Genomic DNA, 14179 nt, shown 5'->3' with positions numbered 1-14179 from the left:
ATGTAATGGGTCTGATTGGACCTCAAGGACAGAACGAGCAAACACTCACAACTCATTCAACTTGACATGAAGCTCTGAGTCGCTCTCATTTACCACTGGATCCCGCACATGCACGCACGCACGCACACGCACAAACGCACGCACGCACGCACACGCACAAACGCACGCACGCACGCACGCACGCACATCTGAGAAACAAAGGGTCCAGTTCTCAAGGAGCTACAACATCGTTAAAGTAAAGTACAGGAATTCCAAACTAAACACAGAGCGACAGACAGTCTACTATAGGCTATAGGGCAGTGGTTCCCAAAACATTTAGCTCAAGACCCAAAAGAGGAATGTGATGTCTCCATGGCCGGGGACCCAAACTAGAGAAAATAGCAGATCTACAAGCTCACGACGCGTCACATAATATGCTATTTTTGGGCGGTGAAACCGCCCCTATATGTGAGGTTTGGACATCGACATTCGCTGCACTGTGATTGGCCACCATTGTACCCCCCCACCGAAGAATGCGAAGATTACTAGATATCTAAAAACACAGATTATTCACAAAAAAAAACCCAGGATCTTGTTTCTTGACTCCTAAACTTCATTAAAAGACCGAAAACTTCTTCCAGGGGTGAAATGCTCCTTTAAGTGAAATTCCATCACTGTGATGACCACTGTGACCACACCGCCCACTTCACACTGGGTGTGATTTTTTTCACTTCTTCGGGTGTAGTATGAAATGTGTGTCAGTGACCGGCACTGAGAGACCAGATGATGTTGAATGTCTCGAGACGCTACAGCCAATGGCAGCACAGGACAGGTGGACACGGATGCATGTTTGACTGTGTACAAGTAATTGTTATTTTTATAGACAGGCCATGAATGAAAAAAGGGGATATTGACTCGGAAAGTTACCCCACTCTTAACCACTGTTTCCCAAACAGCGGTTTGGGACCCATTTTTGGGTCGCGGACCAATTGTTATGGGCCGCGAGTAAATATCCCCTTTTTTTTTGTTTACTACATAAAAAAGAAATAAATATTGACACAAAAAAAGTCGAATATAATGAAAAAATCACACCCAGTGTGAAGTGGGCGGTGTGGTCACAGTGGTCATCACAGTGATGGAAGAAGTGATGGAAGAAACCATAACTTAAAAAAAAACACATTTATGGTTTTTTTTAAGTTATGGTCCTATTTATAGGGCTATGCACATGTGTCATGTTTCCCTAGCCAATCACAGTCCTGAATAGACTGTGATTGGCCAATCACGGTGCAGGGTTAGGGGGGTACATTTGTGGCCAATCACAGCGCAGGATTTGGTGTGCAAATATCCAAACCTCACATATAGGGGCGGTTTCACCGCCCAAAGAAATCACACCCAGTGTGAAGTGAGCGGTGTGGTCATCACATCATAAGTGGAATTTATAGGTTATCAATGTCATCATGTGTCTCGCTAGCCAATCACAGTGCTGAATAGAGTCAGCCAATAGAGTCAGCCAATCACAGTACAGCTAGGGGTGTACTAATGGGCCAATCACAGTGCAGGAAACTAATACTAATGAGGTGTCCCAACCCCACTTATAGGAGCGGCTACACCGCTCAAAAATGATATTTACTCACAACCAATAAAAATTGGTCTGCGACCCATTTTTGGGTCCCGAACCAGTGCTCTATAGACGAATCCACAGACGCGCTGACTGTAGGCAATCATAACTGCTCAGACACCAGTTATGATTGCCCTTCTGTGGATTCGTCTACAAAGTGCACCTCCAAAAGCGCTTTCCCTTCTACCCCTGGGGGGGGGGAGGGAGGGAACCACAAATGCTTGAAGTTGAACATAGTCATAGAAACGCTATCCACCCCACAGCTTCCTCGCGTCCTCCTGACGGTTGCAAACCATGAATTACACAGCCCTGGCTAAGGCAATCTGGCGGAGATATGGCGCGCACCGTTTTTTCAATCCAAAAGGGAGAGGTTTTGTGGGCTCTGTGTATCATTGTTTGTTTTCCTCCCAACTTCAGGATCTTCAATGCTATTTGAGCCCTATTCTGCCTGCAGTTTTACTCTGTCTCGGAGCACCACCTCACACTAAGTTCAAACTTAGCCTAGTTAGGGAAGTATCTGTCATTTTTAGATCTATTTGGCTATTCAAAAATAGCAGATCTACAAGCTCATAGCACGGCACCGAGTGCCGCGCTATGAGCTTGTAGATCTGCCATTTTTTTGAAAAATCGTGAAAATTTTACATTTGTAACATGTTTTTGTTCCAGGGACCCCCAGAAGCAAATATTTGAGTTAAATATATATATTCAAAGATGTGCACACATTTTCACGATTTTTCAAAAATAGCTGATCTACAAGCTCATAGCGCGGCACTCGGTGCCGTGCTATGAGCTTGTATATCTGCTATTTTTGAATAGCCAAATAAAGCTTTAAAAAGGTTAAGCTATAACTAGGCTAAGTTTGAATTTAGTGTGAGGTGGTGCAACTGGCCCCTGGAGATAATGTTTTGGTTCATTTCACCAAAGTTGGAGCTCCTGCAGCTTTACTGCAGCAACATAAGGGTGCTGCTATTTTGCTCTCGGTTCATCCTCAGATTTATTATCGAGTTCATTCATTAATGTATCTCCACCAGGCCGAAAGGTCCGGGAGGGGTGGAGAATGGAGATGATGTTATTATTGCCCCTGTCCGACCTGTCTGTTCATCTGTCCGTCTGTGTACAGCTGACCTCTCGGCAGTGGCGTCCCCAGGATTTACATTTAGGGCAGGCGAGATCAAAAACTAAATGATTCATTGGATCATGACAACCCCCCCCCCCTTCCCCCCACCCCCTCGTGAGTCATGAGAACAATGTGACATTTACATTCACCCAGTCTCTCACACACATTCACACACACATTCACACACCCATGACAGAGACAACCATGCAAGGCACCAACCTGCTCATAGGGGAGCAGTTAGTGGTTTAGTACAGGGGTCCTCAACCAGTGGTCCGGGGACCACCAGTGGTCCATGGGGGGGGTGCCAGGGGGTCCCCAGCGAAATAACCTAGCGTCAACAGTCATTTTAACCGCTTAGCATTGGCTATTCAAAAATAGCAGATATACAAGCTCATAGCGCGGCACCGAGTGCCGCGCTATGAGCTTGTAGATCTGCTATTTTTGGAAAAATCGTGAAAATGTGTGCATATCTTTGAATATATATATTTTTTTTCAAAGCGAACATTTTTAACTCAAATCTTTGCTTCTGGGGGTTCCCTGGCACAAAACGTTTTCAGATGGGGGTCCGCGGCCAAATGTATATCAATTTAGGGGTCCTTGGCATGAAAAAGGTTGAAAACCACTGGTTTAGTATATATTGCTCAAGGACACTTCGACAGGAACCTTCCGGTTCCCAAGTGGCTGCTCTGCCTCCTGAGACACTGTCTGTCGCCCCATGTCCTGACCAGTGGTGTAAAGTAACTAAGTACATGTACTCAAGTACTGTACTTAAGCACAATTTTGAGGTGTTTTTTACTTTACCGGAGTACGTCCAGTTTTATCTATTACAAAACATGCAGTAACCACTTCAGCCCTATATACATTTCGGCCATTTGAAAATAGCCGATCAACAAGCCGCGACGTATTGTGAGCTTGTAGATCTGCCTTTTTTTTTTTTGACATTTTATACATTTGAAAACACGTGAAATGGGACATTCTGCATAATGAGTACTTTCTACTTTTGTACTTTTACTCAAGCAAATTTTGAATTCCAGACTTTTACTTGGTTATAACAGAGTATTTCTACATTGCATTATTTGATACTTTTACTTAAAGGGATATTTCACTTTCAACATTTTTTTTTGTCATTTTATCGTCTACTCAGGCCTTTGTGAACCCCCCAGACAGTTTTTAAGATGCTCCATTCAGTATTTAGATATTTGATATTAATTTTATCAGACACGCCCGCTTCCTATACAAACCCATTGTAACTTCAAACTCCATTTTAACCATGTTAGATTAATCAAAAACACCCGTCCTTGGTTCTGGTGACTCATACCACCCCCCTAATACGCGAGGGGGCTGTGTTTTTTCAATTACTTTTTTCATTTATTTTTAATATTTTTTTAGGAAAATGAAAAAAATAAAATGCAATAAAGAAATGTAATAAAATAAATGAAAAAAAATATCGGAAAAACACGGCCCCCTCACGCATTAGGAGGGCAGGGTGAGTCAGCAGAACGAAGGACTGATAAAATGAATATCAAATATCTAAATACTGAATCAAGCAACTTAAAAACGGTCTGGGGGGTTCACAAAGGCCTGAGTAGATGATAAAATGACCAAAAGTTTTTTTGAAAGTGAAATATCCCTTTAACTAGACAATGTGAGTACTTTTTCCACCACTGGTCCTAACGGCTGCCCCCCCCACGACTGACACAGCCCTGTGGTAGGTGTAGTGGCTCAGAGCCAGGGTTGCCACATCTGCTTACTATAATTTTCCTGCAAGATTTTATTTGAAAATAGCCGATCTACAAGCTCACAACGCGTCGCATCGTGACGCGTTGTGAGCTTGTAGATCTGCTATTTTCTAATAGCTGATGTACATGTTAAAGTGCACATGTGGCCCATAGTGGCTTCTTTTGGGCGGGTTTTCCTAGACCTGGTTGCTTGTTTCTCTCACAGAATCTGGCAACACTGCTCAGAGCCTCTGCCTGATGACCAATTGGTTATTGGTTAAGATGTTGGCTTTCCAATGCGAAAGAGGACCCGGGTTCGATTCCCGGGCGTTACATAGGCAACCCAACCACAGCCTGCTATAGAGGCCTACACACTCCGCTAGTGTTCAATGTTTGTCTGGTTGACATGACAACCAGCAGACTGTCTGGTTATGTGCAATCAATCCATGGTTCAATCCACCTTCTGCTGTTATGAAACCTTCTGCAGGGAGACCATGGATGTGTTGTCATGCTTGCTGTGTGTGTGTGTGTGTGTGTGTGTGTGTGTGTGTGTGTGTGTGTGTGTGTGTGTGTGTGTGTGTGTGTGTGTGTGTGTGTGTGTGTGTGTGTGTGTGTGTGTGTGTGTGTGTACACGTTGTAGTCCTGATAAACACAATCACACCAACAATCACTGTGGAATGTTGTTGCTGTGGATCTGGAGACAGGCTGTCTGTTGTGTCTGTGTGACAGTGATAAATGCTATAATGACATGCCCAAAACAGGGATAAAAAAAAAAAGCCCTTAAAATATATATATATATGGTCTCTGTCGGGTGGAAACCTCATATGTCCAAAACGGTTACTTTTCAGCATTCAAATTCTAAAATAGCTAAAGTAGCAGATCTACAAGCTCAAAACGAGTCATGGTTTTGTGCTTGTAGATCTGCTACTTTTGATGCTTTTGTGTGACGCTGTAGTGTGATTTAACTAGTTGTACGAATGCTTGTTTTCTATTGCTGTATTGTTTATTGGATTATTGGATTGTTTATTGGATCTTGTTTAGTCGATACACTTATTTGTTTTAGCTCATGCTCATTTGATTTAGCTATTTTGTCTCATCTGTTTAAGGAAATAGGTAGCTGATATATTGCACTTTTACCTTAGCGCTAGGTATACTCTTGGCTGCTTGTTTTTGCAGAAAATGCACTAAAGACTTCTGGTGATTAGTAGTTTTCGTTCCCTACCTATGTTGAATACACTTATTGTAAGTCGCTTTGGATAAAAGCGTCTGCTAAATGACTGTAATGTAATGTAATGATCAAGTAGGGCATAAGTTTACGAGAAAAAAACACAAAAAGTTAAAATATGAGATGAGAGGTTTCTGCCGTATAATGGGTTAAATTGATTAGCTGGATTAAGAGCTGCAAGCCTAATAGGAGACATTAACCCATTCAATCCGGGAACACATCTGTCTGATTTTAAGATTTATTTGGCTATTTTTGGAAAATCTTGAAATTTGTGCAAATCATTTTTAACTCAAATCTTTGCTTCTGGGAGGGGGGGGGGGGTCCCTGGAACAAAACATTTTAAGATGGGGGGGTCCGCAGGCCAAATACAGATCTAAAAAGGTTTTCTAAATCCTTACAGTATGTTGCTATATCAGTGGTGCTCCAACTTTTCCATGTCAAGGACGCCCCCCAAAATTTGGCCGCGAACCCCCATCTCAAAATGTGTTGTTCCAGGGACGCCCAGAAGCACAGATCGGAGTTACAAATGTTGGCTTTAAAACATACACACACACAGATTTTTTTTTTGCAGATTTACAAGCTCATAGCACGGCACAAGCTTGGAAATCTGCAATTTTTTTTAATAGCCAAAGAAATGTTAAACTGACACAGATGCGTTCCCTTTAAGACCTGAGGCGATTCTTTAAAAAAATCGAAATCATAACTGTAAAAAAATTAATAAATCTTTTTTTCAAGATTTTTCAAAAATAGCAGATCTACAAGCTCATAGCGCGGCACTCGGTGCCGCGCTATGAGCTTGTATATCTGCTATTTTTGAATAGCCAAAGGCATCTAAAGTGACACAGAAGCGTTCCAGGTATCAATGGGTTAATGGATGAAATGAAAGAAGAGCTGAGCTGTGTTGGTCAGGGTCAGTCCATTGATTCCAGTCATGAATTGATTGATGGATGGATTGATCAACGCTGACCAAGACAAGACGGCGGTTCTGGATGTTGACTTTGCAAGAATTGTTTAACCCCATATATACGTTGTTGGGCGGAGTCCGTCAGAGCTCTGTACTAGTGTCTGTTTTGTTTTCCCTCTACATTAAAATATCTTGAAAGCTGAAAGTCAGCCGATCTACGAGCTGCTTCCACAACGCATTGTGAACGTAATTTTCTGCAAATGTATCCCCCAGAATACGGAGGGCCTGGGGTTTAAGTGTTTAACTACTCTTCTCCAAAGTGAGTGACACCCACAGCCACGACACTAGAGGGGGTGACAACGATCTGGTATAGGGTTGGTGAATTAATATTCGAATATCGAATATTCCTCGAATATGGGGAAAATATGTATATTCGAATTGAAAATTAATATTCGAATATTTAAAAAAATATATATATATATAAAATAATATTCGAATATATTTGAATATCAGCCAATTTTTAAGACCAATATTCGAATATCATTTCTGAGGAAAGTTGACAGCCCTAGGTACCACCCAAATATAGAACAAACATGGGGAAAAAATCACATTCTACTATTCTGACACCAAAATGTGGAATGCCCCGAGTCTGACACCATCCATTACCAATAATAATAGCTAATAATAGCTTGAATTGATGTATCGCCTTTCATAAACCCAAGGACGCTTTACATCAAAAACAATGAACAACCAACATAACAAGCATAACAACACAACATAACACACTCATGTATGTGCTCATTGAATGAAGTTTAATCACAAAGTGAGCTTGTAGATCTGCTATTTAACTATTTTCTGTATGTTTTGAGAATTCTGGAAAAGTTAGGCCTATAAAATAAATAACAAATCAATTAAATAGATTACTTCGATTAACTGAATGCAGCAGATGCACCCCCGCGTGAATCTCGTGGAAGAGTGGGAGAAGATATTTGACTAAATAAGACATTTTCGGAAGAACTTTCAAATGGATATGATGCTAGATGACAGGAGCTGACCCCGCGTCACAGCAGTTCATTACTGGGTGAACGGAGTGCTACCAATTAGAACGCCGCCGTCGCCCGGTTCAATCCTCGATTCCCTCCATGAGATTACATGGAGTGTTCCATGGCTGGGGAGCGTACACCAAGGGGCCAGCTTGAGATTTTTACATTGACTCCAATACGGAAGAGACAGTTCATATGAATGGCCTGTAGTTTTGCCGTTTTACCGCGGCAGGTGTCAGAAATAATTTATTTTAACGCAAGCGGATGGGTTTTTGACAAACTTTTTGACAAACTTTTAGACTAGATTTTCTTACCTTAATAAAAATTGTCATAAATTCTATATGCTTCCAGTCGCTAGTTTAAAGTCTCCTTCCAATCATCATGATATGCGTTTTGCTAAATTATGGTCCCATTTATTCTAAAATTGACGATAAAGTAGTAGGCTATTCTCTAAGAGGGGCGGGATGATTTGATTGACAAGCTACACAACCAATAGCATTCATTCCCCGCCCCCGCTCTTGATTGACAAGCTACCCAACCCAATAGCATTCTTTGGGGATTGTTTTCCGGTTCCTGTTCCCGACGTGCTTTTGGGCTTATATTAGAGATGGCGGATTTCTAATTCCTGAACAATCTGCTTCATTTTCGGTCTGTAGAAACCAGCGGTCTGGCTTTGTCCATCTCTTTTATACAGTCTATGGCGAATACCCATGTTCACCTCAAGCCCTATGTTGTATGTATAAGATTTGTGGCGTGAACATTTTCAAAGAATGTCAAGATGTTTTGAAAATAGCCGAGAGAGAGAGAGATAGAGAGATATATATATATAGTTGGTTCCTATCTAACCATCATTTATCTGGGGAACCCCTGGAACCCCCTCAAGGACCCCTGGGGGTCCCCGGACCCCACTTTGAGAACAAATGCTGTAGAATACATGTATGGATGGAATATCAGCCATTCTAGGGCTATAATATAGACACAACACTACAACCATAAAATAACGCACTGTATACCATACCAGTGGTTCTTAAAGTAGGGTCCAGGGACCATCAGGGTCCCTTGAGGGGGTTCCAAATGGATCCCTAAAAAGGATCCCTGGCTATGCCTTCATACATTATAATTGCCCTTTATAACTAAAATGTCAAATTAAAATGTGTTAGTTATTTTAGAAATAGTTCATATTTTACTCAAGGGGGACAACTTCCGTCACAAGCTGATGATGTCATTTGTCCATGTGCTCTATCCCTGTGGAATTTATGGAATGCATGTGCACATAAAACATATTTAAAATATTGATTTGATGCTCATATTAACCTTAGGAAGTATTACGGGGTTTTTTTCACATGCATTCCATAGGGCTGGACCACACATGGTCCACATCAACATTGCGACGGGCGTTGTCCTGCTTGAGTAAAAGATTAACTATTTTTTGTTACTATATTTTTATATTTAAGGTGTTTTTATTTGAGTTATTTCTTTGAGGCAATTATAATGTATTAAGGCATATAAGGCTCATTAGCCAGGGATCCTTTTAAAGGAGGTATGCAACTCTGTGAGTGTAAAATGGAAAATGTGTGGTTCCATTTATACACTCAAATAAAAAAGTTTGAGAACCACTGCACTATACTATACAACACTACACACACACACACACACACACACACACACCATAAAAACACCACAAAACTAGACTACAACACACTACACCATACCAGTACACACAACAACACAAGCACATGAACACAACTGGAGACCTTTATACAGTGAGTGAGTGTGAGAGAGAAGTTGCTAACAGCAAAGACATCAAACCCTTCACACACACAAAGGATCAGCGTGCATGGTGTTATACTGTAGCCTAGGGTGCTTTACTGTAAAAAATCTTCAGAAACATTAACACACCTGGAACCAGAGACAATCTGACTGACAAACTACATGATATAGTTTTTTTTTAATGCTATGTTGATGAAGTGAATACATACTGTAGATAGGACCACAATGAAAAATCCCCAGGACTGTTGTTTTATCTTTTTAGCCTTAATGTCTGACCTGCTGTACCACGTGCTGTTTACATTTAGGACTAATAAAGTGTTCAATAATAAATTAATAAAAGTCATATACTGTGTGAGAGTGTGAGGGTAGGAGGGACAGACAGACAGACAGACAGTTAGTTCTCTGGATGAACATTATGAGTGAATGTGTGTCAACCAGACAGCATCTGCCTTACATTGAAATGAGAGAGAATACAGGCTGCTCTGTTCAACAGTCTTCACATTAAATGACCCTTTGATCAACAATACAGCTGATTTATTCTGAACATTATCTCTCTCTCTCTCTCTCTCTCTCTGACACACACACTCTAAAGTTAATAGTTGTTTTATTTTTTGTTATTCCATGTAGAGTTATATCCAGATCAACACAGTTTAAAACCTCACACTGCAGGAACATAATATGTTATAATGACATAGCTTTAGATTAAATGTATTATTGGCTGAAACCATTTAAGGTCTATAAATTGAACAATCCACATTGTGTGTGTGTGTGTGTGTGTGTGTGTGTGTGTGTGTGTGTGTGGATGAATTGAATACATAGCCCTATTATCCTTTTAGCATCATTGTATACTTGTACCTCTGTACTATTTGCAAACTGTTAATAAATAAGTATTCAATCAATCAATCAGAGTGTGTGTGTGTTTATGAAAGCTGTTAGTAAATACACAGAATGAGGCTTGGGTTGGTTGGTTCTGACACACACACACACACACACACACACACACACACACACACACACACACACACACACACACACACACAGTGCTATAATGTGTTCCAGACTGACCTTCTTGCTAAGGTGCTCTTTGTTGACAGCTTTGCTCCTCCTCAGGTTGATGGCCGGGGACCTGAGCAGGTTCTTGATCCGGTTCTTCATGCTGGTTCCGTCCGTTCCAGTCATGATTATTAATACAAAAAACCCCACTTTAACCCTCCTTTAAAACCCCCACTTTAACCCTCCTTTAAAAACACACTTCAGTCTGATCAGACCATGGGCCACTGAGAGGATGTTAAACTGCAGCAGACCCGGGGGTCACATGGTACGAGCTGATGCGTTTTAATAATAACCTACAGATTTAAAAATGAAAACACAACAAAAAAGGGAAGGAGAACAGTCTGAACCGACAAAACAAAACATTAAATAACACAAAAAAAGGAGATAAAGCTAGATAAATTAAATTAATAGGCTAAATAAAACGCCTCGGAGAGACAGTCGGGAGTCAGTTATAGGAGGAATGAACGAGGAGGTTTTTTTAGAGTCTGCTTTGCTTTGCTTCCAGAATAGATATCATCATCATCATCGCAGATAAGAACAGAAATCCTTCCTCGTTTCTTCTATAAAAACACACACAGGTCCTCGTGTCGTAGATAGTGGTTAAGGTCCTTTAAAAACAAACCAAAAAGCAGCATTGACGTCCATTTATCCATGTGTATGTATTCCTCAGAGGAGACAGTGAGTGTGTTCTGTTCTGTTGCGTCGTTCGTTAAAAATCCAACCGCCGGCCGGCTGGTGCGTTCAGATTGTGCAGAGCTCTGCAGAAAACACAGACACACACACACACACACACACACACACACACACACACACACACACACACACACAGAGACTCACAGAGAGACTCACACACACCAGTTCAGAAGCAGTGGGCTGACTGGGAGTCCAGTATACCCAGTAAAGCACCACACACACTCACTCACACACTCTCCACACAAAGGCGCAGGTTTGCCCTCATTCCGCCACACATGGAACAGCCTGATGATGTCCCTCAGATCAGATCAGATGAATTCTTCTTCCATCTACATTTTGACAGCCATATGTTTCAGATCTGACCCACATCCATCCCCGATCCATCCACGTTACGACGGCACGGCCGGGGGAAGTCTACAGCGCTCCCCGCAGGTCGGAGTATACATGACTGTCATATCATATGACAGTCATGGCGCTACTTGTTCCTGGTTTTTGAAATATATACATTTACAACCCTACATCTACATAAACGTTCAAATCTCAAATATAAAGTAGTGACCTCACGGCCATGGATGTAAAAAGTTAAAACGCTTGGGTGTAAGTTCACGTATTTTCCGTATTGTTCAATAAAAAGCATTTTAATCCGATTGGTGGCCATTTTTATAGAGTTATAATGTATCAAGAGTGCAGTACACCTCCCAACCGATGGGGTCGCGTGGTTGAAAGCATATGAATAAAAATTCGGAGAAAATGGCCACTGATTGGATTAAAATGCTTTTTATTGAACAATACGGAAGATAAGGGTACTTACACCCAAGTGTTTTAACTTGTTACATCTATGGCCGTGGGGTCAGCACTTTATATTTGAAATCTAAACGTTTATGTAGATGTACGTGTTGTAAATGTAGACATTTTAAAAACCAGGAACAAGTAGCGCCATGACGCTAAGTTGTGACAGAAGAGCGTCATGTGAACCATGGCTACGGCGGTGCAAGCATGGGGTACTTTTGTTGCCTTTAATGTTGATGGTTAGCCACCGTCCCGTCGACACGTTGAGTTCCTTCCTTCCACCCGAAAATGCGATTAATTTAAAAATCGATTGGTTAAAAAAAAAGACGATTCACATGTTAAAGATTATGTTGTGACACATAAATGGCATAAAACTTACCTTACGGCAAATACAACACATCCGACAAAACCTTCTGAGTCTAAAAGACTATCTAGCGGCCCCTAGAGGCCGTATTGCTTACTTACATCCAACTGGCACAAAAAAGCTAAAATAACACAGGCTATTAAAGTTAAAATAAAATAAGAAAATAGCTGCAACACGAAATAAGTGGATATTTAGCCTACAAGGGAAGCCAGAGGAAAGGCTATGAGATAACTCAAATTTGTTTCAGTCTTAGGTTTCACCCATCCTGCAATCTTCATATTAGATATTAGATGCATAGAGTTAGAGTAGATGTTATAGATCTTGTGTGTAAGCTACAGTAAAGGTCATAGGGTCATGCACATAGATATTTAGACCAATTTGATTTAAAATAAAAAAAAATTATATGATTAAGTCCTCACTGTTTTGCCTGATTCACTGCCATTTTTGCTTTTATTTTAATGTTGTTTTATGCTTTTGCTTTTCTTTTTGCTTTATTGTTACATTTGTTGTACTTTTTCTGTAACTGTATTCTTGCTCTGTAAAGCACTTTGAGCTCCATTTCATGTCATGAAAGGTGCTATACAAATAAAGTTTATTATTATTTAATATTTTCTATATTATATCAGTTGATCCAGCTCCAATCAAAACACATCATAGCAGTTCTGAAATCTCTACATTATTATTAGTTGTAGTATTTAATACCAGTGTAGTGTCCAGAAGTTTTAAGAACTTTACATTTTAATTTAAAGTCTAGTAACTGGCCTATTAAGCTTTCTGGGTGGCCATAGCTGAATGGGTAGAGAGGTGCAGGGTCCCCATAAGGCAGGGTCCCCATAAGCAAGACACTTCACCCCAACTGCTCTCCGGGTGCTACATTAAAGGAGCATTTCACCCCTGGAAGAACTTACAGACACTCAATGTTAATAATATTTGTAGTAGATAACAGTAGCAAAATTTGAAATTTGCACCCTATGGCCATAAAAATATAGAAGTCTGTGTGTTTGACTGGGGTTTGACTGGACTGCTGCATTACTACAAGTAAGACGCGCGAACGCGGGAAGCGAATGCAAAAAAAAAAATAATGAAAAAAAAAAAAAAGAAATTCTACGTTAAAAGTAGCATCTTAGAAAAATACAAATTCACAAAAAAAAAACTTTGAATGTTTTTGAACAATTCAACAAAGTGTTTGAAGTGCCTGTTTCACCCACTTCGGGGGGGCGGAGCCAAAATCCGAGCCCGAAGTATTTGTTCGTAGACCCCCACTTAGAGGGGGGTAGAAAAAGTTTCGGAGCGATTCGGGCACTTTTCATTTAACATGGGGTTTCAATGGGGAGTTTTTAGGAGCCTTCTCTGGGGCGTGGCTTCCGGGGGAAGAGGCGGGCTTAAACGCAACCTTGACAGGTGTGTTCAGTTTTCAAAGACCTTTCATTTGATGTATGGTACGTCTATATTGGACATTTACTTGGCTGCACACAGGCAGTGCACACAGACACACACACACACAGATACACAAGCCGAGCACGGTGTCATAGTAAGCTCCACTTGCGCGGAGGCTCCGCTGCGTTCGCAACAATGACCATAATGCTTTGGGGCACTGCCCTTCCTTGTGGGGAGGGGAGGCTGCATGGGGGTGTGGTCTACATTGTAGTCAGGAAATAAGGTGAGATAAAGAGACTATGAGTCAAATGACTCATAGTCTCTGAGGATATGGATACAAATAAAAAAATACAGATAAAACACCAAAAACACACCAGGATCATGTTTATGGGTCCTAGACCTAGATAAAAATAGGGGTTTGATGCAAAAATCGTCAAAATGTCCCTTTAATAGCACCCACTGCTCCTACTTAATAGTTACAATGGGTTAAATGCAGGGAACAAAATGTCACTTACTTTGTGCAAACTAT

General features: G+C 41.0%; 1 protein-coding gene across 3 annotated transcripts in view; it reads right to left on the bottom strand.

Moving 5' to 3' along the window:
• Positions 1-11409, bottom strand: part of mapkbp1 (mitogen-activated protein kinase binding protein 1) — an 84841-nt gene extending 73432 nt beyond the window's left edge. For all 3 annotated transcript variants that reach the window (XM_080414422.1, XM_080414421.1, XM_080414423.1), the window contains exon 1: positions 10440-11409. In XM_080414422.1, the coding sequence (XP_080270548.1) occupies positions 10440-10553 (114 nt within the window). In that variant the 5' untranslated portion in view covers positions 10554-11409. The remainder of the gene's footprint in view (positions 1-10439) is intronic.
• Positions 11410-14179: the final 2770 nt, after the last annotated feature.

Source organism: Gymnoscopelus braueri (genome assembly GCF_963280865.1).
Source record: "Gymnoscopelus braueri genome assembly, chromosome: 19".
Classification (NCBI taxonomy): Eukaryota; Metazoa; Chordata; class Actinopteri; order Myctophiformes; family Myctophidae; genus Gymnoscopelus; species Gymnoscopelus braueri.
The sequence above is the reverse complement of the archived record's forward strand: the minus strand, read 5'-3'. Positions and strand labels throughout refer to the sequence as shown.